This window comes from Malurus melanocephalus, unplaced genomic scaffold (assembly GCF_030028575.1).
Source record: "Malurus melanocephalus ecotype Western Australia unplaced genomic scaffold, MMel_1.1 scaffold_1267, whole genome shotgun sequence".
Taxonomy (NCBI): domain Eukaryota; kingdom Metazoa; phylum Chordata; class Aves; order Passeriformes; family Maluridae; genus Malurus; species Malurus melanocephalus.
Genome location: NW_026624499.1, coordinates 26,726 through 49,764, shown reverse-complemented (window position 1 = coordinate 49,764; position 23,039 = coordinate 26,726). Strand labels below are relative to the sequence as shown.

The following is a 23,039-nucleotide window of genomic DNA, read 5'->3' as shown; positions in this document are numbered from 1 at the left end:
AAATTTATCTTAAATTTTATTGTTGCTGTCACTTACCAAGTCTCTTACATAGCCTGGCTGAAGATGGCAAGGCGAAATAAAATAAAAAAAAAAGAAAAAGGAGGCAGAAAGAAAAAAAAGCAATCAGAAATATGGCAACAAAGCAAAGAAAAAGTGTAAATTAACTGCAAACCAAAGTTCAAGCAAAAAAAAAAAAAACCAAACCAAAACAAACCACATGCACAATTTCTTAGGTGGAAAAGCAGCCAAAGGGAATGTGAGCAGGGACAAGCGAGCAGAGAGTCGCTGCTCGTGCCGGCACTGCAGTGATCCCAGCWGGGTCCTGGCATTGTGGAGAGATGGTTTTGGTTCTGGGATGGTTTAGGTTGGATTTCAGGAAAGGTTCTTCTGTCCCCAGGGAATGGTCCCGGCTCCGAGGCTGCCAGAGCTCCAGGAGCGTTTGTGGATGCACAGGGGGGATTGTTGGGGGGGTCTGTGCAGGGACAGGGGTTGGATCCGTGATCCCTGTGGGTCCCTCCAGCTCAGGATATTCCATGGTTCTGTGGTCCTGCTGCTGGATGAAGGGGAGGGTGAAGCTGCCAGTTTTGAGGAGAATTCATGTCCTCACTTTCCACATCTCTGCACGAACTCAGGGCCACCCTCTGGCCAAGGAAGCACGAGAGGAAGCTCAGGAGCTCACTGTGAGCTCAGCAGCTCCCTTTATCTGGGATATTGGAGAAATGAGTGGGATGCTGCTTGGGAAAACACGCAGCTGAAGGATAACATCAGCTGGGCTTCCCAGGGATGTGTCTGCCCTTGCTGGCTCCAACACCAAACCCTGGCAGGGCATCTGGGAGCATCAGAAAATGCTTATTTTGGGTTGGTTTTCRTTTATTTTCATTTAGGATTTGGTGCTTCCAAACCCAACCTGCCAACCCTACACTGCTTCACGGGCATGTGGAGATAAAACCTCACCCCAGTGGGTTTGGGGCTGGTGGGGACCCAATGCCTCCATAAATTCTCCAGCAAGGCCCAGGGCCAGCTCCCATTCCGGCACCTCCCGTGGGCTGCACAGCCTCCTCCTCCCCTCCTCCTCCTCCTTCCCTGTGCTGGGGCCATGACAGGACCCTTGCGGTCGAATTCCTGACATTCCTGCAGCCTCCATCCCTCATTCCTCCCGGCAAACATCCTCTGCAGCTCCAAGCTTTGCCTCTGGCCACCAAGGAAAATCCTAAATCCACTGCTTAGCTGATGCCTGGTGTCTGCACCATGGCCAGGTCCTGACTGGGATCATCCCCATCGTGCCCATCCACACGATTCCACAGATTTTATTTTTATAACCAGGATACCTGCACAGTAAGCAGGTTTTCCAAGATAATATTTTTCCAGGTGCCTCTGTTTTACYGGAAACCTAGCAAGTATTTTATATATATAAAAATATATACATATATATATGTTAAAATAGTGTATTTATGCAACCTCTCCTCCATCCAAGTGGATATAAAGGCTTATTCAGGAGAATAATAAGGGCTATATAAAATATAACTCCACTGCCAGGAAATCATCRTGCTGTGCCAATAAAAAGTTATATTTTTCCGGCTTCTCTGACTTGCAGCCTTCTTCTGCCTTTGGAGAAATCATATCCAGCCCCAGCCAGCAGCCTGAAGGATTTAAGTCACCAAAAGGCCACGGAGCAATGCTCTCCTTATTTCTGCTGCTGTTCTGACATATAATTCCCTTTCAGAGAATCCTGCATTTATTTATTCCCACTGTGGAACAGTTCAGCCCCGTCGGGCAGGGATCGGATGGAGCGTGGAGGGAGTTCAAGCACGAGTCACAGCGACTCAGAAATGAAGCAATGTTCCAAGGACTGGCACTGGGAAGCAGTGGAAAAGCAAAGAGAGAAATTCGCAAACCGCGTCACAGCCAAGCGTGGATAAAGCGCTGCAAGCAACTGCAACTCCGCTGATCCCGGGGATTTCTCCATGGATTCTGTGCAGGGAAAGGGGTTTTAACCCCAGCACCGGGGAGTGATGGGGCAGCTGGGGCCAAACCATTACAGGCAGGGGCCAAAGCATTCCCAGAACGTGTTTGAAATAAACATAAACCAATTTCAAACGTATTTACAATTGAAGATTCCCCGCCATGCCCATGCTCCCGGCAGAACCCGGTGCTGGGTGCCATCCCCAGGTGCTGGATCCAAACCACACACGTCAATCCCATCTCATTTTAGTAACCACGTGCATCCCAGTGAGTGAAGACATCCAAAACATCCAAACCACGCCGTGTTAAACACCAGGCACCGCCGGGACGCGTGTCCAGTCCATCCGCGGCACCGGCGGCTCCTACCTGCTTGTTCTTGTAYTTCTTCAGGTAGCGAGGAGAAACCAGGCACTCGGGGTTGATGTCAGTGTTGATCTGCTCTGGGATCAGCTGCGGGTCAGGGTTCAAATGCTGCATTTTCAGGAAGGACAGGATGTTCTGCACCTCCAGGCCATAGGAGCTGTCGGCCATGGTCTTGCCCTTGGAGGCCAGGCGGCAGGCGGCCATCCAGCTGGCGTACTGCGTCTCCTGCCCCAAAACAGGGATACCCCAAAACTGTCAGACCCATGAGGGAGCCCCCAAAAAACACCCCAGGGAGGCTTCACTCCCCTCCCAGCCCTGGAAGACTCCAGCATGAACAAAGATGGGCAGAAACCCAACCAACACGTGGCCTAAAACCACATGACAAAGCCAAGGCTGATTTTCTGCCCCAAACTCCCAGAAGCCTGAGAGACAGGAGACTGAGCTGGAGAACATTTAGAACGCTGAGATCAGACTCAGATGAGCACATTTTCTGTTTGTTTTATGAATAATGGCACCTGAGCAGGAACTGATGGTGAGGAAAGAGTGAAGAGGGGGCCAGTCCAAGAGATGAACTTACGTTGTCGCAGCGCAGCCAAATCTCGTTCATCCCCTCCGCCACCGGAATCAGGAGTTTGATGTTGAACTTYTGACCAGAGATGTTCACATCAGGGGTGACTTCACATCCTGCAATGAGGGAGCCGGTGTTTAACAGTGAGGTGAGGAGCCACACTTTAAAAAGTGGGGGAAAAAAAGCAAAAATAGGCAAAAAAAAAGAGTGAAGTTCTCAGATTAAAGGATCTCTAATGGCATCTCAGTGCTGCCAAAGGTTTGTCCCACACTTCCAGTGGGATGGACAGTCCACACAGCAGGGACAGAACCTGTGTCAGATGACACTTTTACCAAGTGACAGGAAAACAGGGGGAGAAAAGCAAGACCTGGTCAGAAAACAAGGAAGCCAAAATGAATGCGTGCTCACAGAACTCATCTGGAATAATTCCTGCAATAAAGAGCAGCTCCTCTCACCCCACACTGTGCTTCTCTTACCTCTCAGGTTCATCTGGTGAGCAGGAGTCCCGTTGGATTCCTCTTTGCTCTTGTAGCAGGAGATGGAGGTATCTTTGAAGGTGCACCAGTAGGGTTTGTAGCCTTTCAACGTCAGCTTCTTGGGCCTGCAGGACACGTGGAGGGACATCTCACTGGGTCTGAGCTCCCCAAAAAAAGCTGCTCTGCAGGAAAACTCTGCATTTCCTCAGAATTTCAGCCCTGCTGTGAGCAGCCTGGGATATTCCCAGTCCTGCATGGGAGCTCAGCCATCCCTTCCCTGCTGCCTCAAGGAGATGAGAGCTCCAATTGCAAGTCTGGACTCTTCAAATAATAATAATTTGATAATTTGGGGCAAGCTGGGGGAAACTGGGGGACTGTTCTACAAAAACAGAGCGTCCATGAACTGCTGCACGTTCTGCCTCAGCCACCACATGGAACTGGAACTGCTCTGCTCAGGCTCTGAGGGGAAGCAGCACTTCCAAGGACTCKTCAGTCACGCACACGCCTGAGCGCATTCCTTGTTTTCTTTTTAAACACTCCATGGCACAAAAGGTTCTGTTCTTTTCTAAGGAAAAATGTGGATTTTGCTTGATTCTGCAGGAGGACTGGGGGCTCAGCAAAATGAAGCACCTGGGACCCTGAGCTTGTCCCATCACAAGCCCAGGACTTTTGCAGAGCTCCAAGTATSAGAATATTTTAACCTTCCCTGATTTCTAAACCTTGTTCTAAGGCTGGATCTGCAGCCTCTCATGAATTTCTCWTATTTTTATCTCAGAAATACCTGCTGAGAGTAGTTTAGATGGGATATTAGGAAGAARTTCTTCCCTGTGAAGCTGGTGAGGCTCTGGCACAGGGTGCCCAGAGAAGCTGTGGCTGCTCCTGGATCCCTGGAAATGCCCAAGGTCAGGATGGACAGAGCTCTGAGCACCCTGGGACAGTGGAWGGTGGAACAGGATGATCTTTAAAGCCYCTCCCAACCCAAAATGTTCTGGAATTCTGTGATTTTAGCTGGCAAGGACAGTAACTGGGTTGGCAGGGGAGAGAGAAACATTCCACGTCTCTACAGCCTCACCAGGCACTTATAGGGACACATTTATTGGAGATAAATATATGGAATACAAAGAATTCTTGGCTGAAGTTTGACGAGGGGCACATCCAAACTTGGGACATCTCTGAACACTGCACCATTTACACTGGATTTCAGGTGCTAAAATACCACCGGAACCCTATTTTAGGAGCAAATGGAGGTTTCTGGCACTAAAATACCATCTGAACCTCATTTTTAGGAACAAATGGAGGTTTCTGGCACTAAAATAACACCTGAACCCCATTTTTAGGAACAAATGGAGGTTTCTGGCACTAAAATACCACCTGAACCCTATTTTTAGGAACAAACTGGGATTTTTGGCATTAAAATAACACCTGAACCCCATTTTTAGGAGCAAATGGAGGTTTCTGGCACTAAAATACCATCTGAACCTCATTTTTAGGAACAAATGGAGGTTTCTGGCACTAAAATACCACCCGAGCCCCATTTTTGGAACAAACGGGGATTTCTGGCACTAAAATACCACCTGAACCCCATTTTAGGAGCAAATGGAGGTTTCTGGCACTAAAATACCTCCTGAACCCCAATTTCATGAGCAAACAGAATTCAGTGTTCAATCTGACAGCTTCAAATCCTAACCCCAAGGTTTAGGGCTTGTGCTGAGTGAGGAACCAGCAGCTTCTGGCTGCTCCATCCCCTGGCGCTCCAATTTGCAGGCAATTAGCTCCCGGAGTTTGCCTAATTTGATTGGCAAATCAGCAGATCAAAGGCAAGAACTGAGGTTTTTGTTTGTTTGTTTGTTCAGGGGGGGTGAGAAACACCCACTGAGGGGCTGGGCACAGGCTGCAGCCCTGAAACTTGGCCCCAATTAAGCCAGACCACAAGCCCAGACAGARGCAGAGACCTCATTAATTTGCCTTCGGAGAGGGGAAGGAGTTTTCAGAGCAGAGAGTGCCAGGTTCTGCCTCCAGAACCAAACAATTCATAAAATAAAGGTTTGTTCCAGAGCYACTTCACTTGTCTGCAGCATTTTTTCTCCCCTCTATCCTACAGCTCTGCTGTTAAATCCCATCAGTGTTTCCAGCTTCCAGAACTTTCACTGTAGCAGGCAATAAATTGCAAAAGAACTGTGGTGGCTGCCAAAAATGTTCCTCCAAGTCCAGACGCTGCCGTTCCTGGTTTCCAAAAGCCACTGACTGAGTCAAAGCAAGCTAAAAAAAAATCCCTAAATCCTGGAAGAGGGGCAGAGTCAACTTAACCTGCTCCTTTTGGCATGGAGAGATCMTGGCTGGATAGAATTCTTCCAGCCTCCTACAGAGCAGGAGAAGTTTTTGAGTGAGGTTTTTAGGTTTCATTCCTYATTTTTGGATGGTTTCTCCTTTYCTGGGCATTAAATGTGTTAAAGAAASATCCCAGCACACGCTGCTGGCTGTRGGATGCACCAAAGCAGGAAAACATCCTGAATTTTGTATTTAWGAACCAATCAGCTTCAGCATTGAGTATTTTGTATATTTTCAGGCCGTCAGATTAAATAAAAAGGGTTTTAAGAGGCAGAACCATGAATTATTCACAGCCATTACCATGGCTCTTCCCATCAGCACTTACTTGAAGACTTTAATGTAGTCGGCGAGCTCTGGGATGGAAGTGATGTCACCCTGCAAATCAAAAATGATCCCGTTYATCACCAGGGAAGGGAAGGAACCCGGAGAACCATGAGGGTCATGGAACTGCTCCTGAAAAAGCCCCAGCCCCTTCCTGGGAGAAACCAGCAGTGCAAAATCCTCGGCCCAGCTCTGCTGTTTGGAAAGCAGAGGACAAGGCTTGATTTTCCTTTGAGGAATTCCTGCTGCTGCTGGAGCCAATTCCCAGCCGCGGGGTCACCGGCGGTCACGGCAGCTCRTGTTAGCACTGGGAGTTTTCTCCTCCCTCCACTTCTTCCTTGTGCTCCAAACAAAAGGGAAACAGGCAGAGAACTGAYTGGGGAAGGGATTTCTAAACCTAGAAAGATTCTTTTTTCCCCCCCTAAAAAATTTTTAAAATATTTCAATTCTTTTTTTTTGCCATGAGGATGGTGCAAATCTCAGGAGCTGGAATTAAAACAAATTTTGAGGGACAAGGAAAGGGAGGATTGCTCCAGGAGCTTCCAGTAGCAGGAAAGTTTACTTTCAGTCTGCAATGAGAAACTGTTTACAGATACCACAGGGGAAAAAAAAATGCAGAATCTAAACAAACAATCCAGTAATTGCCCATTATCCCTATTCAATTACTCGAATGCATCTGGAAATGGCTCCTGCTACAAAGCCCTACGGAAAAGGGATGGGTTTTTTGGGATGAATCATTGTCCTCTTCATTCCTATCTGGCAGRGACTGTTCCTTAATGATGTGTTTCAAATCTGGTTTTGCAGAAGGAATTAGAAAATATGTCGTGGTGATAAAAAAYTGTTGTTATTTCTGGTTTATACTGCAAAGCTCTGCTGTTGTTAGTGCCAATAAAGCAGCTAAGGACGGATGTAACTTCAAAAAGATCCATCATAAACACTTAAAAAATTATATGAAGTGTAAAACTGGAAAATTTCTGAGTTTTTAGGGTTGGAAAGAGATGGTTTAAATGTGCAAAATGCCTGGAAAAGCAGTGCTGGGCCAAGGCTGACAGGACTGAGCCCTTTTAATGCACTTTAATTTTCAGGATTTATATTTTTAAAGGTGGAAAACCAGTGTTAAAACAGCATATCAGGGGGRAAAAAAACCCAAATGCTCTGAAATACAGACCTAGGCTAAAATCCAGTCTAATAAAAGTAGGGTTTCATAAGCCTAAATTAGTTCTGAAAATCCAGCAGCTCTTTTAGGTGCTGTAAAAAGTGAATTAGAAACAGTGGAAGAGAAACCTCAGCGTGGAAAACTCAGGATTTGGGAAAGTCAGGAGTGAGGATAAAAATCAACTTAATTTCCATTTAGTTTTCCATTATTCCATCAGGAGGGTGGACTGGTGTAGGGGGAGATCAGTAAGATCCTGTCTCCTCCAGGATTTTTCCACATTTTCACCCTGGGTTCTCTTTTTCCAGAACTATCCTTTGGTGTCTAAAATCCCTCTGTTTTAAAGAAAATATCAGTGGGGTGTATGTTTTGTGTTGCTTCAATGGGCGACTTCCTCGTGTAAAAAAAGAAAAAAAATAAGAAAAAAAGGAAAAGATAAAAAAAAGGAAAAAAAGGGAAAAAAAGGAAAAATAAAGGAAAAAAAGGGAAAAAAAGAATAAAAAGGGGGGAAAAAGGAAAAATAAAGAAAAAAAAGAAAAAAGGAAAAAAAGGGAAAAAAGAATAAAAAGAAAAAAAAAGAAAAAAGAAAAAAAAGAAAAAAGGGAAAAAAAGTAAAAAAAGAATAAAAAGAAAAAAAAAGAAAAAATAAAGGAAAAAAAAGAAAAAAAAGGGAAAAAAAAAGAGAAGAAAAAAAAGGGAGAGGAAGGAAATAAGAGAGGTTTGGATGCTTGGAAAAATTCCCTGCAGCCCTCACCAGGATTGTCGCCGTCTTGCCGCCTTCCAGGGTGATTTCCAGGTCTGAGAGCGCGGCGTCCACCTCGTCCACGTCCTTGTCACTGTGGTTCAGGTGGTTCTCCGAGGACATGATGGACAGTTTGTTGATGTGGTACTGGAAAGCAAGGACAGGGTCACACCAGGATGGGATCCTGTGGGGTCACCATGACACAGACACCGGGCTTGGGAGTGGGAAACCAGAGTGGAAAACCAGGAGCACAGGAATGACCATCTTGGGTCTTTCAAACCAGAGTGGAAAACCAGGAGCATAGGGTCAGGAATGACCATCTTGGGTCTTTGCAGCCCAAGGAGTCTCCAGGAATGATCTCTGAATCTCTGGACCCTGCAGAGCAGAGATTTTTCCACCAGGCTGAGGTTGGAAGGGACCTCTGGAGGTCACCTGGTCCCACTCCCTGCTCCAGCAGGGACACGTGGAGCTCTTGTCCAGGACCAGGGATGGAGACTCCACAGCCTCTGTGGGGCAACCATGCCAGTGCTCAGTCACCCTCATGGTACAGAAATGTTTCCTGATGTTCAGAGGGAACTTCTCACGTTCCAGGTTGTGTCCTTGGCCTCTGCTCCTGCCACTGGGCACCTCTGTCCATCCCCTCTCCTGCCTCCCACCAGTGTTTATGAACATTTTTAAGATCCCTCATTTCTGGAAGTATCCAAGGCCAAGTTGGACGAGGCTGGAGCACCATGGGATAGTGAAAGATGTCCCTGCCCATGGTATGGGGTAGAACAAAATGACCTTTAAAGCCCATTCCAATTGTAGGATTTTGTGTCTTTGCATCTGTTTTCACCCCAGAAAACCAAAACATCCATAAAATCTCACAGGAAGGACCGTGCCCAACSCATTCTGGAGCACTTGGATGTAAACTGAGTCATTCCATTTCTGCTCTCTGTTTTTTTCCTGGGAGGGGCCCTTGGAGCAGGCAGCCCTGCTCCTGAGGGGGACATTTCTGCATCCTACAGCTCCAAGGTGTGCCAGACCACACGGAACAAATGCCTGCCATCCCTCTCRTGGAAGTCAATTGCAGGTGGAGCATTTATGCCAAATCACACTGAATGTTTCACAAACCAGAAAAATAAATAGTTCTGGGAAAGCCACAGATTATCCCCAGCTGGTTTGGGGGCAGAGAGCCAGAAAGGCACAGTTCAGTAACCCCATGTTTGTACTGGGGAAGGTTAAGAAGGACGAAACCAAAACTTAAGATAGAGATAAACATGTTTGGTAAAAGCAGGTCAAGTTCTTTTTCATGAGGGATAATCAGTGGCAAATATTTGAATTATCTCATAAACTCAAGTGATGATCTGGAGATGGGAAATGATCCAACTTCTACCAGTGTGAGAAGGCCAAGCTCCCACCAGAGACAAGGTGAGGCTAAAACAAACCATGTGAGGCTGAAGAAGGGGAGGTTTAGATGGGATATTGGGAAGGAATTCTTGATTGTGAGGGTGGGGAGGCCCTGGCACAGGGTGCCAGAGAAGCTGTGGCTGCCCCTGGATCCCTGGCAGTGCCCAAGGCCAGGCTGGGTGGGCCATTTCTAGTGGAGTGGGGTTGGAACTGGAYGGACTTTGAGATCCCTTCCAACCCAAACCATTCTGGGGTTCTGTGATTTCATTGATCATTTTGATGAGCAGAGAAGCCAGCAAAGCCACAAAACTGAGTCAAACCCAAGGCAGGGCTGTGTGGGGCTGTGTCTCACCTGCAATGCTGCAAACATCATCATCTCCTCCTCCGTGCACTCGATCTCCTCCAGCAGGATCGCCCACTTGGACTGCTCGTACAGCTGGTTGATCCTGATGGCATCGTACTGCACCACAGAAACAGGGAATGCTCAGAAAACCTGGAGCCCAGCTCAAGGCAAACCACCTCAGCTACTGGGAACTGTCCCTGCCCACACCAGAAGGGTGGAATGAGAGGGTCTTTAAGRCCCATTCCAACCCAAACCGTTCTGGGATTCTGTGATCTCTCATCTCAACACAACACTTGGATCTCAGACTGCAAATCCTCTGCCACTGCCTTGAAGTGGCTTTAAGAACTCTTAAAGCACCTCTAGCAACACGTAAAAAACCTGGTCTTCAGCAGCACAAATCCTGGGTTTGATGCCTGCACAACCAATTTGCAAATTTACACGTTTTTGGGAGATTTACCAAACCCAATTCACGTTAGACATCCACGCATCCTTCGCTCCAAACATCTGCCTGCAAAATATGTGTGAAACAAGGAGCTCTGTACCTTTGGATTCAGGTCAAAAAARCTGTAGTACTTGAACCGGAGTAGCAAAGCTTCATTTTCTTTCACCTCCTGCTCCATCAGGGATCGGGACGAGTCCAGCCACCTGTGAATTCCCAACAGGGGATAACGCACACAGAACACTCCGGCAGAGTCGCCACAACGCTCTCAAAAATCAGCAAAAAAAAACCCCCAAATCCTCAACTCCTGAACTCACCCTTGGTTGATTTTGGCCTTATCGAGCAGCGTCTGGGGCTTGTACATTTTGGCTAAGGACTCCGGGGAGGTGACGGGCTGGCTCACRGCCAGGATGCCCGGGTTGCCCTCGGACAGGGCGCTGTCGCCGAACCAGGCGGACGTGGGGGACAGGGGGCTGCCGTCGTGGGCGTCGTAGGTCGGCGTCATCGTTTTGCTATAGAGTCCTGGGCTTGAATAGATATTTCCTACCAGCGAGGGGAATAAAAGCCTGGAATTAGCCTGGGGCCAAGCCCTGCCTGCTCCCGGCCACGCCGGCTCCGCGCAAACCCGGAGCTGGYGGATGGAAAACTTTCCCTTCTTGTATTTCCACAACGGGAAAACGCTGCGCTGCTTGTTCTCCCTGTCCCTTTCTCTCTCTCTGCTCTTCTCCAAGAGCAAAACTGATGGAAAACTCACTCCAGCCCAAATGATGGGAAAACACAGAGCTCTCCCRCGCCGGGAAGCTCCTGCCCCCTGAGTTTCTGTGGCACCTGGGACATGAGTGGCCCCCGACTTACCGGTATTACCTGTTGCTTAAAGATTTTGGAAGTCAAAAGTTTTAGAGGAGCAGGAAAATAAACTAAAGGTGCAGCCAAAGAGACCAGAGGAGGAGGGCAAAAGTCCTATTGAGGTGGAGCTCACCTTTGACGGGGCCGATGTAAAGAATATCGGTGCCTATAGAGAGGGAAAGAAAGGAGGGAAGTGAGAAGGAGAGAGAAAAGTCACCCGGAGAGCAGGAGAAGGACAGAAGCCAAAAATGAGCATTTTTGGAAGAGAGCAGAACAGCACAGGTGAGGTYGAACCACCCAAATGGAGCGTTTGCGGCAGCGCTGGTGGCAGCAAAGCAACAGAAGTGACTTYCCATGATTTTATTCACATTACAAGGACAGCTGGGCATGGAAATGTGACATTCCCGGATGGAAAAGCTCGCTGAGGTGGCCACACGAGTTCAGGATTAAGGTGCTGAGCGAGTGGTGCAATGTGGTGCCAGACTGATCCCAAAGCACACGTCACACCCAGGCCTTTCAAAGCTTCACAGCTCGTACCGACTCAAAGCAAACAAAAAAACAACTAAACCTTTTAAAATTATCAATTTGAAGAGAAAAAAAACAAATCCAGCTCGGTATTTCATAGATCAAAATAGGTGAGAGTGAAACAGGGAGGTTGTGGTTGCCCCATCCCTGGAAGTGTTCCAGGAGAGCTTGGATGGGGMTTGGATAACCTGGTCTGTGGAAGGTGGCCCTGCCCATGGCACAGGGTGGAAGGAAAAGTGCAATAATTCCCTTTCAAGTCCCTTCCATCCCAAATCATTCAGTGAAACAGCCCCTCTTCATCTCACAGGAACACTGAATTTTACATAAAATCCAGATTTTCAGAAYATTTTTCASAGTATCCCAATGCCAGGAATTCAGCTGCGTGCACACATCAGGCACAGAGCTCACTCAGCATCACCTGCTGGGCACAAATCTGTTCACCAGCACCCAGAAGGTCCAACACCAACCTGGATTTTTGGGAAAGGGCTGTGTCCTTCCTAAATCACAAGCCTGCAATTCGATGCACTCAAATTCTCCTTCCCAGAGGCCTGCTGAGGGTGTTGAGGATGGTGACACAGTGGGGATGCCACAAAAAGTGGCCTTTTTGTGCCACCTCCTGCTGCTGCCATGAGCCACCATCTCAGGCCACGCTGCAGCTCCTCACTCCAAACCATTTCTCCACCCTCACTGCCAAGGGATGACAGAAAACTGCGCTAGACTGGAAAAGCCCAAAACAAAACCAATGGAAAAACCTTTCCAAACTCTCATTTTCATGATGGGCATCTCGAAGAGCAGGAAGGATGGTGTGGATCAGCAGCACCATGTCAGTGACAGCTAAAATCACAGCTAGGAAACTCCAAATAATTCCAAACCTGATTCTAAAGTGCCTGGCAGGATGGAAAATCTAAGTGAAAACCATCAAACAAGGATGCTTTTATTGTTCCTGCCCGTTTTGCTGGCATCCCTGTCTGGATGAATCACCTGGGGACCTGTCTTGGTACCTGTCACCAAGATACATCCAGCAAACCAGGCATRAGCAAAAAAAGCAGCAGGAATGGTGAAGGGATGGAGAGATCCATCTTAATTTTCAAGGAGAAGGCCAGGRATGATTTCCAGGTATTTGGATTGGRTACTGCACTTTGGGAGTTGGGACTCCACGGTCCTTAGGGTCCCTTCCAACATGAGCTGTCCTATGATTGTGTGATTATAAAAGCAGCAAAAAKATGCTCTCCCCATGGATTTTTACACCATGGGGCAGAGAACTCCAAAAGAACAGGAACCAGCCAAAAGCCCCCATCACCATCCATAAACACTTCCCAAAAGAGCTCTCCCCTCCTCCCCATCTACCCTCGCTGGCTTCAGCCTTCACATGGCTCAAGCACACAGGGCTGAGCATCAACTGGACCAGCAAAAGAAAACCCCACATTTTTCCCCAAATTGGGCAGGTTTTTCCATGAATATCCCCCCACATTCACTGACTCAATGTCTGCAAAGCTTCCCCTGCACTGTTCTCCTTGTCACCTTCTCCAAACGCCTGAAACATCTCAAAAGAAGCTTCCCTTAAAAAATGTGCCCCAGGCAGGTGGTGTCATGGAAAGTTCCAGCAGAAAYAGCTACAAATTTGGCTAATTTCTATAAACAAGTGACTACAGGTCTTCTAATGGAAAGAGTTGGGCAACACATCCTGTGGGTGTATTGACAACTCTGCCCACCGGGATTTAAATGGTTTCACTGCCAGGTTTGGGGTGTTCAGCAACAAAACACACCCAGTCCATCTTCACACRCTGAAATCAGCACCTCCTGAATTATTAATTAGTTTTCCAGAAGCTTTCAGCACACAAASTGATGATGGAACAATGCTAGAAATGATTTATTCAGATGAAACCCATGGCTTTTATCGAATGGCACCTGAAAAGGCAGGAGTTCAACCTGCTGCGAGTGATTTCATTCACAAGGAGAGCAAAACCAGCCAAGTGACTCACTGGAAGAGCCATAAATAATTAAAACAAACCCCAGCTTTTGCATACATTTCCCCCAGAGCAGGCCAAGTCTTTCCAATTAATCTAACAGAGATGCTCTCTGTGAACACTGGCGGCTGGAAAGGCTTCGAATGGACTTTTGAGATGAAAATGCCAAATGGAAATGAAAATTGACTGGAGCCTTGCCCAAACTCCCCGAGCCAGGAGTGGGAGAGGACAAGCCCAGAAGTATTTTTAAGTAGCTGAGAGGAGAAAGAGCRGGATCAGAGCAAAAGGAGGATTATTTTTCCTTGTTTCAGACCCATCACCCTGCACAGCCAAAACCTTCCTTTCCGCAAGCCCTGTGCCACCACTGGCATTAACCACACTCCATGACCTTCCCTTCAGCTGATTTAACATCAATTAATATAACTTCACTGAATTCCAAGTTTTTTTAATTAAAGCTGCCCTTGGATTGCTGGATTTAAACCCAAGACTCTGGCAGCCAGACATGTCTCTCCCGCTCGCCACCACAGCTTTCTCCACAAATCCATTTGGGATAAAGTGCTCTCACTTGGCCAAAATTATGGTTTAAACTCCTGCCTTCAGACACCAGATTTCCACAGCCATGGAAAAAGAGCTGAAAACCCCCTATTCTTGCAAACACCTGCAGCAATTTGCTGCCTGTGGTAACTCCATCAGGGATTTTTCTCCATGTGGGACATTATTCCACCAGAAATTCTCTTCCCAGTCCTGCTCTGGATCTGGAATCCAGACTGGCCAACCACCCCTCATCAATAAAAGGGTTTATTTAGTGCCACAATCCATAGCTACACCCTGCCTGTAAGGCAACACTGAAGAAATTCATGAAACACTGGCCTTACTGGGCTGGAAATATGGAGTGGCACAACCTAAAACACACCAGGAACACGACATCAGAACRATTTTCCATTCAACTCCTTTCTTAACAGGGCAAGAAAAGCTCTCAGCAACAAGATCTGAGTGTTCAAGTGGCCACACTTGGTTTGTTTTGTGAAGCCTGGGGTTGCTCTGCTCCTGGGAATGCGTGACAGCTCCAGACATGCATCCGTGTGACCRAGTGCTGTGCCGTGGATTTGGGGTCTGCTTCTTGCACAGACCCCAAGAAATCCCATCAGCCCCACATTGCTGTGCCATTTTTTCCCCCAWTCCCATTTTTTTTCTCAGCTCACCAGACCCCGGCGTGATCAGCGGCCCCTCCAGCTCGAAGGTGTCGTCTTCACATTGATCATCCAACTTCTTCTTTTTTTTCTTTGATGGATCTCTGGGTTTCCTCAAAAGGGAGAGTTCTTCTGGATGCCTGATGTCTGGGGGGGGAAAATGGACCACTTTTATAACAACAGGATGGGAAAAAAGGAGAAAAAAGGGRAAAAAGGGGGAAAAGAAGAATTTCCTTCTGTTAGGAACAACATCCAGCAACATCCAATATCTCCCCTGGATGGATTTCCTGCTTTGCAATGGTTAAAAATCAAGTTGAGAACAAGATGGAAACAAGAATTGTCCTTGGCTGGAAAGGTAACATAACATATGGACAAAATGTGGAATTTCCCAGGCACAGCCACTCAAATGTAAATGTAAGCACTGGCAGATCCTGTGACAGAGCCTAGTAAAACTCTCACANATAAATATAAATATAAATATAAATATAAATATAAATATAAATATAAATATAAATATAAATATAAATATAAATATAAATATAAATATAAATATAAACCACATTTATAAAATTATAAATAATAGATGATAATACACAAAAATATATAAATAATATAAAGAAATAGAAAAACTGAAATAAAAATGGAACGCAGCATACAGACTGCTGCTTAGCTACAAGCAGGTAACAGGCCAGATCCTCTCACTTCCACAAGAACAATTCCAAGAGTTAAGCCATTTATTTACATATCAGACTGAGAAGTTTAAAGCCTGTAATCTGTCCACCTTTTAGAGAGGTTTTGGCCAAACTATTTACTTTTCACAGTAAAACTTCCCCATTTTCCTGCCTGGGACCAACCTGACCAATGTAAAACCCATTTAAAATGAGGAGCACCCCATTGTGTTTGTGTTTTAAGCCAAGGGGATGTGAGGAGCAAYGAAAAGGRGAATTTTMATCTCCCACCAARGCAGCACTTGGTGTCAATTCCAAGYRGGAAGGAGCTTCCTGGGAAAGCAGAGTCCATTGTACCACTGAAACCAGTGAGGGACTAGAGTGGGAGCAGGAGTCCCTGTGCTCAGTGTGTGGGAAATGACCTGGAAAAGGATTCACCTGGGCATGGAGCCATCCAGCTGCAGCGCTGAAAGGCTGTGAAAAGCTTGGAGAGTTCTGAAATACAGCTTGGATTGGGAACAGAGGGGATGAGAGTGCTGGGGGTGCTCACCTGGAGAAAAGAAGGATCCAGGGAGAGCTCAGAGCCCCTTGCAGGGCCTAAAGGAGATCCAGGAGAGCTGGAGAGGGACTGGGGACAAGGGATGGAGGGACAGGACACAGGGAATGGCTTCAAACTGCCACAGGGCAGGAATGGATGGGATATTGAGAAGAAATTCCTGTCTGGGAAGATGGGGAGGCCCTGGCACAGGGTGCCCAGAGAAGCTGTGGCTGCTCCTGGATCCCTGGCAGTGCCCAAGGCCAGGCTGGACGGGGCTGGGAGCACCCTGGGACAGTGGAAGATGTCCCTGCCCATGACAGGGGTGAGATGGGATGGGTTTGAGGTCCCTTCCAACCCAAACCATCCTGGAATTCTCTGATGATTGTATGGAGACCACAGGACCTGCCTGAGCCTGGACAGAGCTCTGGGGTCTCCTCTGCTGTCCATGCTGAAACTCCTGCTTTGTTCTTGCTCTGTTTTTTTGCACCGATCACCCCAAAACACAAGAGATGTTCAGAGCTTTCCCTCTGGAATGCCCTCTGGACAGCAGCCCTGGATCCATCCCCRCTGCAGGAGATCAGGAGGCAGGAGCTGGCTGCAGCCAGGCTGTGTTTTCCCACCCAGAGGAACATGAGATGAGACAATCAGGTGTTATCCCAGCCAGGAGAGGTTACAGGGCTGGGATCTCAGCACGTGCTGGCAGCAGTGGGAGATCCCTGAGCAYTCCCAGGCACAGGATTACAATGGAAACTGGAATTTGGTCCTCAGCACCAGACCAGAGCAGGATACACCCCACACTACCCACCCCCAGCAGCGAACAGGCTGGGAAATATCACACTGGGAACTCACCCTATCCAGGGCATCTTCAGGGATGGATCCCACAGGCCCTGGCATTCCTAAATCCAGAGGRTTCTGGATTTAACCTTATTTTATATTGTAGCTGTCCCATCCAAACCATTATCTAGCTTTARTTTACATTTTTATTCTTGTATTTTATTCTTACAATATTTGTATATATAAATATTATTTTTATATATCTCTGTATTTTTAAATAAAGCCTTATTCCTTTAAAGTTTTATTTTTATTTATATATTCATATTTATTTATTTCAATCATATAATTGAATCCCCGAATGGCTTTGGGTTGGATGAAACCTTAAATCCCATCCCATTCCACCCCCTGCCATGGGCAGGGACACCTTCCACTATCCCAGGGTGCTCCAAGCCTTGTCCAATCTGGCCTTGGACACTTCCAGGGTAAAAATATATAGGTTTATAAATCTCTAACTTATAAATTAATTAATTAATATAATTTATAAATATGTAAGAAAATTTAAAATATATATTTATATATCTCTAATAATACATTTATATATCTTTATATTGTAATTTATATATAAACTTTCTGAACTTTTAATTTTATTTCTATACAGATAATTATCAATATTTATCTTTTTTATACAGAAGCTTTATTTAATTTCAGCTTTAATTTAACCTGATTTTTTATTACCCACCCTTTCGGTGTCCCTGCCCAATTTTTTGACCATTTCTAGCAATAAATACCCAGAGCTGCATGCAGCCAGCTCCRTGCATTCCCGTTGATCCCAGCCAGCTTTATCTCATGGAGCAGGAATCTGCTGGGACAACCAGGGTCACACGGGGGGGACAAGAGGCAGCACAGCCTAAATCGAGGAGTTCCCCTGGTATTTTGGAGCAAGGYTTAGGCTCTGAGGTTTATTTATGGTGCATTAGCAACTGCTGGAGCCTCTCAGCTGGAAGCACTCAGGGAGGCCGGGAGAAAGGCTCYGGGCCAGCCTGGGATTCTGGAAGGAATCGCCTGGAATCGGCCCAGGCTTTGACCATCTGATAGCAAAGAGACTTTTTATAGTCCCTCAGTTGTTCCCGGTGCTCCTGGAGGGATATCAAGGATCCAGGGCAATTTTTCAGCAGCTGCTTCTGAAATGCACAGGGATGCAGGGCATGGAGAGGGCAGCACATCCCAGAACATCCCGGGATTCCGGCACCGATCCTATGGATAAGCAGCAAATTCCTCCTGAGCGCATCCCGATGGATGCATTGYAGAATCCAGGAGGGAATGGCTTGAAATTAAAGGTTTAGATGGGATATTGGGAAGGAATTCCTGGCTGTGAGGGTGGKSAGGTCCTGGCACAGGGTGCCCAGAGAAGCTGTGGCTGCCCCTGGATCCCTGGAAKTGTMCAAGGCCAGGTTCCAYYCTGGGATAGTGGGAGGTGTCCCTGCCCATGGCAGGGGTGGAATGGGATGGGATTTAAGGTCCYTTCCCACCCAAACCATCCTGGGATTCCATGGAAAGGAGATTACAGGTTATGCCTGAGCATGGAATGGTTTTGGAATTCCAAATATGACAGGGAAGGTGATTTTCAATCTCCAACAGAAATTTTCCCAACTTTTGGATGAAGCCATTTTACTCCCTGCAGCATTTCCTCTTCCACTGCCCTGCAAGGCCCCATTTGTGCCTGCTCTCTGGCTGAAGGGAAATCCTTGGCCTCTTTTCCCTGTGAATTCCCTCATTTCTCATCCAGCTGTGTCCATTTATCTCCCACGCTGAGACAAACAGCAACCCTCTTAACTTCACACAGCACCATCTGCACCCCAAAAACCGACTTTAAAAAAAAAAGAAAATCTTCCTAACAGKGTGTAAAATTCCCAATTTATGCTCTTTTGTACTAAATCCACCAAATAAATCCTACAGCTGCTGCATCTTTATCCACTAAGGTGCGTTGAGATGGAAATCCCAGAATGGTTTGGGGTGGAAGGGATCTTAAAACCCATCCAGTTCCACCCCCTTCCACTGTCCCAGGTTGCTCCAAGCCCCATCCAACCTGGCCTTGGAYACTTCCAGGGATGGGSCTCCCAGTCMCACAAGAAATCTGATTTATGGTTTTCTTACATYACCCACATTTAAAACACAAAATCATTGACTGGAAAGGCTGAGTATGGACCAACTTTCCCAAAAATTAAAATGATGGGAAATCACACTACTTCCCATATTCAGTTCTCAWAACTACAGACAACAATTTGAGATATGAAGAAAATTTTGATGTAGAAGGAAAATTAATGTTTCAAAGAAGCTTTTAGTATCCAKTTTCCCACCCCATTTCTGGCTCCCCAAAGGCTGGAGGGCCAGGTCGCCTCCTCAGTTCTTGAACCATAAAAACCCCATAAATTTACTTGCAGCACAGACAGCACGGAGGGGAAATCCTCTCTTTAATGCTGATCCAGCTACCCTTCTTCAGGAAACGTGTTTTGTAGTGGGATATCTCTGGGAAGTGGGATTTCTCTGCACTCCATCACTGCTCCCTCCAACCAATGACTCATAAAAATTACAGCCTTTGTGCATTGCTATGACGAGTATTAGAAAAATGAGACCTCAAACCCCATTTTTCTTCCATTTCAGACTTCAAACCAAAAATAAAGTGCTTTTTCTTCTTGGAATGAGTGAATTCTGTGGATCATTTTTCACCGTGTAAGTTTACAGAACGAAGTATCCGACTTATCTTCAGCATAAATTCTCTCGAGATAAAGTTTTGCAAAACAGACCAGAGGGGGAAAAGAAACTTAAAAAAGAACCTAAAAAAAGACTTGCATAACCTCAGAAGTGCCTGGAGATAAGGCTGTGGTTGTACTGGACTCTGGGCAGTATCTGATGGAGCAGGCCCTCACCTCCCAGCACAGTTTACTGGGTTTGTACATTCAGAACATTTTATTATGGGTTCTTCAGATGCCCAGGAACTTAAATATTTATCTGGGCAAAAGTCAAGCTCTGCACTCACTGCCTGGGGCCCTGCAGCTCTGTCAGGGCAGCCCACAAAGCCTCTGGAGATGYCCAAGGAGTGCTGTGGGTGTGGAATCAGCTGGGGCTGACCCTGGCAGGGGTTTTGCTGGAGCCTTCCCAAATTCTGGGTGGCAAATCCAAGTGCCTGCTGACTTACGGATTTGCCAAGGGAGCAATGATGTGCAAAACCGCCCCAAAATGGGGTCAGTGGGGTTTGCAGGGGTGTGAATGTTTGTGCCAGTGGTTCCAGAGCTGAAATCAGGCACCATTGCTCAGGAGGAGGAGGAAAAGGAGGAGGAGGAGGATGCAGCCAGTGTTGGTGGAGCCAAGCATTACTGCAGGGCCAATAAAAAGGGCCATTGGAGAGACAGAGTCAACAAACACTCAATGTTTGGATGTTTTTTTCCATAAGTGGGACGAAATCCCCAGGCTCCCGTGATCCGGCTGCCGCTTGGAGCACAGGCAGCACTACRAGCCTTGCCCCTGAAGTGGCTGAACTGCAGCTCCAGTCCAATTAAACTCCATTAATTTAATCCCACAAACAAGAGCAAAACAATCCACTTACTCCCTCGCTCAGCATCRGCCCATAAAGAGCAATCCAACTCATTCCAAGGAAGGCAGCAGCACTGGCTTTGCCAGCACATCCTCATGTCTTTGGGATGGAAGTCTATTTAAAGGGTCTCTGTCAACAGCAGAGTAAGGATGAAAAAATTCACTGACTCACACGGTGACATAAAACCCAATGCTCCTCCACACACAGAACAYRGCTGGGGTGGGACRGAGGGGGAGAGGATTTTTTTTTTTCCATTTCAGACACTTTGTAATTAAATCTGGTTATTTCCCTGACCCCGGCTGCGGGGTTGGTCTGGATCCTGCACGACAGCTGAGCAYGGGCAGGCAATAAAAGGGGAAAACGCCGCAGCTGGCAGAGGAACACTTGGGCCCTGCAGTTGAAAAAGCTGAGGACGTTGCAATTTGGCCGGCTCTCGAAATGGGAAGATTTCCTTCCACACCCATTCCCTGGACATATTTAGAAATAGCTGTGCCACTGCCAAACCTCTCTGCTCGGGGCAGGGAAAGGCAGCAGACCCGGCCTCGGTGTTTCTGTGTCTCTGTGTGAACGTCATCCCAGAGCATCCTCCTGATGTTCCTGAGCATCCACAATCCACAAAACCACAGAATCACTGAGGTTGGAAAAGACATCAAGTCCAACACGTGACTGATCCCAGCCCAGAGCACTGGGTGCCACATCCAGTCATTCCTCAGTCATCTCCAGTGATGGAGATTCCCAACACCTCCCTGGGCATCTCCTTCCAGTGTTTAACAACCCTTTCCATGAAGAAATTCCTCCTGGATGCTGGTGTTGCTCCCCAAATTCCCTCCTGAGATGCTCATGTGCATCTACCAGGACTTCATGATTTCAACTCCGAGATTTAAGGAAAAACACTCCTTTATTTCAAGCAGGGTGTGAAGGAAGAAAAGAAGGTTTAGGAGGTTTGCAATGGCCAGGGAAYGGTGGGATTCTTTTCCTGTGCTCAGCCAGGARTTGATGATCCTTGTGGGTCCCTCCCAGTCAGGATATTCWATGATCCACAAACTCCAGGCAGTTTTGCTCCTGGAAAGCAACTGGACAGAGATGCAGCTCCACGTGCCTGTCACAGAGTCCTGGGAACACTGCACATCGACTACCAAAGGTTTCCAGTTTTGCAAAAAAAAAGAAAAAAAAAGAAAAAAAAAGAAAAAAAAAAACAACAAACAGTGGCTTTTTATAGAAGTCTTTTTGGCAACGGAGGGCGTGGAAATATTGCAAATACTTCAGGAGTCAGAGGACGTTCTGTCCTGGAGCGGGGAGCGTTTGGAAAGAGAAAAAAAAAAAAGGTAGAGTCACATTCGGCACCGGGACGGTGTCGCCTTCCCTGGGCTGGGCTGGGCTGGCATCCTGCCACTCCCAAATACCACTATCACCAAATGCCACTGGAGGCTGAGGCAAGGAAGGCTGGCTGTCACCTTCTTGTCACTCCATGAGCTTCGGGAACCTTGTTATTTCAGGGATGAAGGGAAGCAGCCCATCACCCTCATGGCATCTCCTCATCCCAGCACTCCCTGCCCAGCTCCACAAATCCCTCAGGATGAGCCCACCCTTACCCTGAGCAAGAAGAGGGGTTGGACACTGCAGAGAGATGGGATGTGGCCATGGAAAGTGCCACAGCTCAGCACAGGAAGCTCCACAGACTTGGTTTTCCCAAACAGGTGACTAATTCACACGGAGCTCCTGGAAGATTACGAGGCAGGAGCTGGGTGTGAGGCTCCTCCAGACTGTGGGCAAATAAAAGTACCTGAAGGGAATTTCTCTGTCTTGCACAGCCTCAGGGTGGGTAAAGGAGTGACTGGTCATGAGTTTTGGAGTGTTTCCTCCTGAAGCTGCCTCCTCCCTGCCCTGGCACTGAGTTGTCCTCTCTSTGCTCCCATKAATTTTCCCTGCTCCTCTCCTCAGSCWGGAKGGWAGCAGAGGTCCCAAATCTTCACAGCCAGGAGAAGAGGAGAAGGATGGGAGCTTTTCTGCTGTCACAGCATCTCCCCTCACCCCGCAGCTCCAACACAAATCGTGTCCCCAGGAGAAGGAGCATTGCTGGGGCAGGAAACACTGAGGCCTGGGAAAGAACTCTCACACTTGCATCTTGCTTTTTGCTTTTCCTGTCCCACRTGCCCACAGAGCAGCAGCACAGCCTGCCTGGAGTCCCTTGGAGCTCCCAGGATATGTGGAAAAAAATACAGGCAGCAGCAGGAGAAAGGGGATGCTGAAAGCAAGTGGAAGCTGTAAGCTTTAAGGGTGTGAGCAGATGGAAGGTGTTGGCTGGGATGGAATCAAGTGAAGCCATCCCAGAATCATGGAATGGTTTGGATTAGAAGGACCAGCAGACCAGCCAGTGCCACCCTCTGCCATGGGCAGGGACACCTTCCACTATCCCAGKCTGCTGCAAGCCCTGTCCAAACTGTCCATGGACACTTCCAGAGACGGGGCAGCCACAGATTCTCTGGGAAAGCTGGGTCTCACTGTCCGCACAGCCAATAATTCCTTCCTAATCATGGAGGAAAAGAAGATTTTTCCATTTGTTGCTACATCAGATATCKGGTTAAGAGAAGCTCTGCAATGGAGCCACCATGTCCTCCACAAATCCCATTTACAATGAGGATACTCCCACTCACACCAATGAAGTGCAGAGTGCAGCCTCATCACACTGCAGATGGATATTTCATGGGCTGTTTTCTGGGTGGAATTATCTCCCCAGTGGGATGATGAGAGCAGTGAAGCACCCAGGAGCCCCCCATCCCAACCCTTTTATTCTGCTGCCAGCCAGCCGGGAAGCACAAATCCCTGTCACTCTGGAGGAAAAAAAAAAAAAAAAA

At 47.3% G+C, this 23,039-nt stretch overlaps 1 protein-coding gene across 1 annotated transcript in view; it reads right to left on the bottom strand.

Annotated features, from left to right (window-relative positions):
* The window catches only part of FERMT2 (FERM domain containing kindlin 2), a gene marked incomplete at its 5' end in the record, with an annotated part of 31,033 nt that overhangs the window by 4,577 nt on the left and 3,417 nt on the right, over nucleotides 1-23,039 (bottom strand). The window contains 11 exons of the mRNA XM_057387593.1: nucleotides 37-57; nucleotides 2,329-2,550; nucleotides 2,903-3,009; nucleotides 3,370-3,494; nucleotides 6,023-6,072; nucleotides 7,926-8,060; nucleotides 9,655-9,762; nucleotides 10,188-10,290; nucleotides 10,402-10,627; nucleotides 11,064-11,096; nucleotides 14,625-14,759. Coding sequence (XP_057243576.1) covers nucleotides 37-57; nucleotides 2,329-2,550; nucleotides 2,903-3,009; nucleotides 3,370-3,494; nucleotides 6,023-6,072; nucleotides 7,926-8,060; nucleotides 9,655-9,762; nucleotides 10,188-10,290; nucleotides 10,402-10,627; nucleotides 11,064-11,096; nucleotides 14,625-14,759 — 1,265 coding nt within the window. The remainder of the gene's footprint in view (nucleotides 1-36; nucleotides 58-2,328; nucleotides 2,551-2,902; nucleotides 3,010-3,369; nucleotides 3,495-6,022; nucleotides 6,073-7,925; nucleotides 8,061-9,654; nucleotides 9,763-10,187; nucleotides 10,291-10,401; nucleotides 10,628-11,063; nucleotides 11,097-14,624; nucleotides 14,760-23,039) is intronic.